At 38.1% G+C, this 3,949-nt stretch overlaps 1 protein-coding gene across 2 annotated transcripts in view; it reads right to left on the bottom strand.

The window, feature by feature from the left end:
- Positions 1-3,116, bottom strand: part of SYT14 (synaptotagmin XIV) — a 51,737-nt gene extending 48,621 nt beyond the window's left edge. Inside the window, exon 1 of one of the 2 annotated variants that reach the window (XM_010131902.1) lies at positions 2,957-3,116. In XM_010131902.1, coding sequence (XP_010130204.1) covers positions 2,957-3,068 — 112 coding nt within the window. In that variant the 5' untranslated portion in view covers positions 3,069-3,116. The remainder of the gene's footprint in view (positions 1-2,956) is intronic. The other variant, XM_010131903.1, reaches the window with a different exon arrangement.
- Positions 3,117-3,949: the final 833 nt, after the last annotated feature.

Below are 3,949 nucleotides of genomic sequence, written 5' to 3'. Positions count from 1 at the left end.
TCCCTACAGAAATGGCATCTCCAGAAAAGCCTGTGTTGCTTTCTAAAAATTCACTACACCCTCTGCAAAACGATCATATAAAAATGCAAGGTTTTCCTCCTTACTCGCAAACTTCTAGTACAATTTCATTGTCATAGTGTTTAAAACTGCATGTTGAGGACGGCACACGCAGCATCCATATCAACAATGCTCCGATTTTCTTTGTAAAACAACAACTTTAGGATATGCCTCATTCAGTTCTTCCTATACTTAAAATCACTTAATCTTCACTCCTCATTGAGTTTTGTGTCTTAAAATGATTATCTTATATATCCAGAAATACATTCCAAAGATCTACTATAATGTAAATGTAACGAAAGTTATTTTTTATCATCTTATCACATTTTTACGCAATGTTTTTAAAAAACACAGAATAAAATCCACTTCCAAAGGACAAGTGCTAATTTCCAGTATTAATTAATTCATCATTTTCAACAGAAACCACACAAGGCACCACAGAGAAGGCAAGAAAAACTGTATATGGAAAAAGAAAAGTTAGAACATAGCAAAGGCATTTATTAATCAGTTCCTATAAGTAAAACTTTAAAAAACAATTAACTCCCAAGAAATACCAACATAATTAGAGAATGAAGCACTGACAACACAGACCTACTTTCATCCACAGGAAGCACTAGCGTTAAATGTGTAAAATAGGTGAAAAAAGTAGGAAGTATCTGAAGTTTCAGGAAAGACTGAAGAACGCAGTTTGCTGACTGACTCCTCACCTTTTCCTGCTGTCTTCTGATTACACAGTTCTCTTTCTGACTTCTTTGGGTTTTTCTTTTCACCTCCCTTAGAAACTGTAGCTGACACATTGTCTTCATCCTTCGATATGGGTTTTCCTTCTCTGTCAAAAAAAGCTTCAGATTTCTTTTCTTTGATTTCATTAATGCAACGGGGATGATTGTTCTGCATCTTCTTCAAGCTGGAGGTGGATAATTTTTGCTTCTGAACTTCAACAAGGTTTGTTTCTAAATCTTGGGGTACATTCACACTGTGCACATCTTCAGAATCCTTAAAATCAACTCCAGGAGACTGTGGTTTGATTTTTCTATGCAAGTGATTCTTAGAGTTATCTGATACTGCATGTAGGCAATTACCTTGTGCCTCAAGAGATTGTTCCACTGTAAATTTATTACTTTCCAGGTTACTATCCTTCAAAAACTTATAATTGACAGAACACTCATTTCTTCCTACTGCTTCCCTTTCAAAGGGTCCTCCTGCAGTCTTCAAATCCTGAGGAACTTGTGTATCACTTAAATGGTCATAACTACCAGTGCATTTCAACTGGCACTGGGTTTTGTCCGTGACATGGTCAGGTACTCCCTCTTGACTAGTGTGGTTTTTCACAACACCTAACGGATTAGCATCGCAAGCCTCTTCGTGTTCTGCAATACTGCTCTTCACTTTCATATTAACTTCCTGAGAGCGTGTTAGTGATGGTGGATGTTCCTCTCTCCCTTCTACAGGTTTATCCTTCTTTATTTTGGAGCTTTCATCTTCCGCACGAAGGCCATTTATTATGCTTGTTACTTGCTCTGTGACTGAATCAGCCACGCTGTAGCCGACCTCTTCAACAACGCTGGTCAGATCATCCACAGCACTGCTAAGTGTGTCGACCAGAGAAGACACAGAGGGAAGGCTCAGATTTTGGTGGAGGTTTCTGAAAAACGCCATTTCTTCAACCTATTCTGCAACAGCTTTCAGTACCAAGAAGTTTTCTGTTCCACAAACACATCAACTCTGTTTCGTCAAGTTCAATTTCAGAGCCATTTGCTTTTGCTATCTGAAACTCAATACATTTACCAGGGGAAGCTCCAGCTTTGCTCTTTTCATTCAATATGCATTGAAAATACCCAGAAAGCAGCTAAGTAAATATCTTGAAATGGAGCCTCTATCAACCAGCAAAAGCATAGTCCTTCATCAACTGCAGCATCAACTAGCCATAACAAAATTCATTATTTTCAAAAATACGACAACTGTGTGAAGTGGAAATATGGGTTTTTTTTTTATTCTAACCTGCAAAGAAGAAGTTGCAAGACATTTAAATAACACCTTTCAACAATGTCACACTAAAACAAGGTTTAACATAACAGCTGCACAAAACCACACACCATGGAGACTTCTTCACCCCAAAATATTTGTTGTCTTTTACATAAGGTAAGATATTTTGGAACACAAAAACTTGTTTTGTAGCAAAAAGAAAGTTAAAATGACAGAATTAATTTTCAGGGGGCAGAACTTTTTATGCCTCCAAGAAAACTGAAAATAAAAATTTAGCTGCACCTTTTAAAGGGGTAGAAGGGAAGAAAAACTCTCCATTTCCTGTTCTGTTCTCATCCTCTCAGGTCAGCTAACAAAGCCCTTTCAATTTCCACAGCTCTGAAGTAGAAAGGGGTTACTTTATCAACTCTCAGTATCTTTTTCAAGGTCTTTTTTATTTTTTTTCATTTCACATTATTCTTAAAGACCTTGTTCTAGTAAAAAAGTACAGAAATAACTTGTTAGTCAGAGTTAGGATGTCTTTAGTTTCTAATGTTTTGCTTCTTTAAAATTATTTTCCAGGTGAGTAAATGCAAGACCTTCTCCAAAAGGCTGGTGAAGGACCTTAACAGGCTGAGTGAAAACCTAATAATCTCATTCACGAATTTACTTGAGAAGATTTAATTATACACAGTCATATCATAGTGCAAGACAAATATCTTCCCATAAGTAAATGACAACTCTTTGGTTACGTAGCCGTTGAATTTCTGGGGCTTGTGAATACAAAGGTGTCTTCCTTTCCACATACAGCACAGTTACGGGAAAAGTCAACATTGTGTGTTTTCAGCACTTGAGTCAAGTGATTATTTGTGTATTTCTACACATCCTTGTAAAAATGTGTTCTTATTTAGTACATTGTATTTCAGATACTTACAAAGTTTATCTTCTGAATTCTTTCTTGTAGTGTATCCTGAATCGAGATCTGGGAAACCACTAACGTTTTCAAAGCACATCTTCTTATTAATATACAGGAAAAGTAGCAACATGAGAATAATGAACACCCCAACAGCGGACAGGAATCCAATTGCTTCAGGAGATACTAAAAGAAACAGAAAGAAACACATTTTTAAAAAAATCTTGTCAAAGTTTAACTCACAAAAGTTAGAGTATTTATCAGAATTGATCATTAATAAATACTACCCATGTTCCAAATATGATATGCAAGATGTAAGTAAAAAAACATCATTTAAATTTGAGGTAATGTATAATAATCAGCTTTTCAAAGACCAGAGAAGTATCTGGTCCTAATTTAAGGAAGCACAGACATTGCAAGCAAGAGGTTCTGCCGGAGTACTGGACCCCACAAAAAGACAGGGTCTCGCAGAAAATGGGGAGATTATCAGCAAATGCCAGGGCTGAGGATTTTTAATGGAACACCCAAGAGAACGAGCACTGGGAAGGGAGCTAGGAGCATCCCCCCTTCCTGTAAGGAGCTGGAGGTTCGGCTGCCTGGACGCAGGGCCAGCTCTGAGATAGTGCTGCTGGGGAGGGATTGAGCCCTGGCTCAATCAAGAGGCCACTGCCTCTTCCAGCCTTGTTACGCTCCTCTTCTCTTAGCGACTGACCGGCTCGTGCTGCTCCCCGACAAACCCGGATGAACAAAAGCACACGACGGGATGTCCCTTGCCCTGGTATGCGTGCCACCTGCGTATAAACTAAGAAAGGGCCAAGCAGAACACAGATAAAGCAGCTCGCAACTGAGTTAAGCTGGGAAAACTGTCTTCTGAAGAACCAAAGGCAAAGCTAGAAGTTACTGGAAACCTTCAAAATCTGACCTTCACCTTCCAACCCACTTAAGGCCAAGAAAGAACAAGAAATATAAGAACAGAAGAATATAAGAAGAATATAAAAGAAGAATATAAAAGAA

Source organism: Buceros rhinoceros, unplaced genomic scaffold, assembly GCF_000710305.1.
Source record: "Buceros rhinoceros silvestris isolate BGI_N320 unplaced genomic scaffold, ASM71030v1 scaffold6172, whole genome shotgun sequence".
In the NCBI taxonomy this organism is placed as follows: Eukaryota; Metazoa; Chordata; class Aves; order Bucerotiformes; family Bucerotidae; genus Buceros; species Buceros rhinoceros.
The sequence above is the reverse complement of the archived record's forward strand: the minus strand, read 5'-3'. Positions and strand labels throughout refer to the sequence as shown.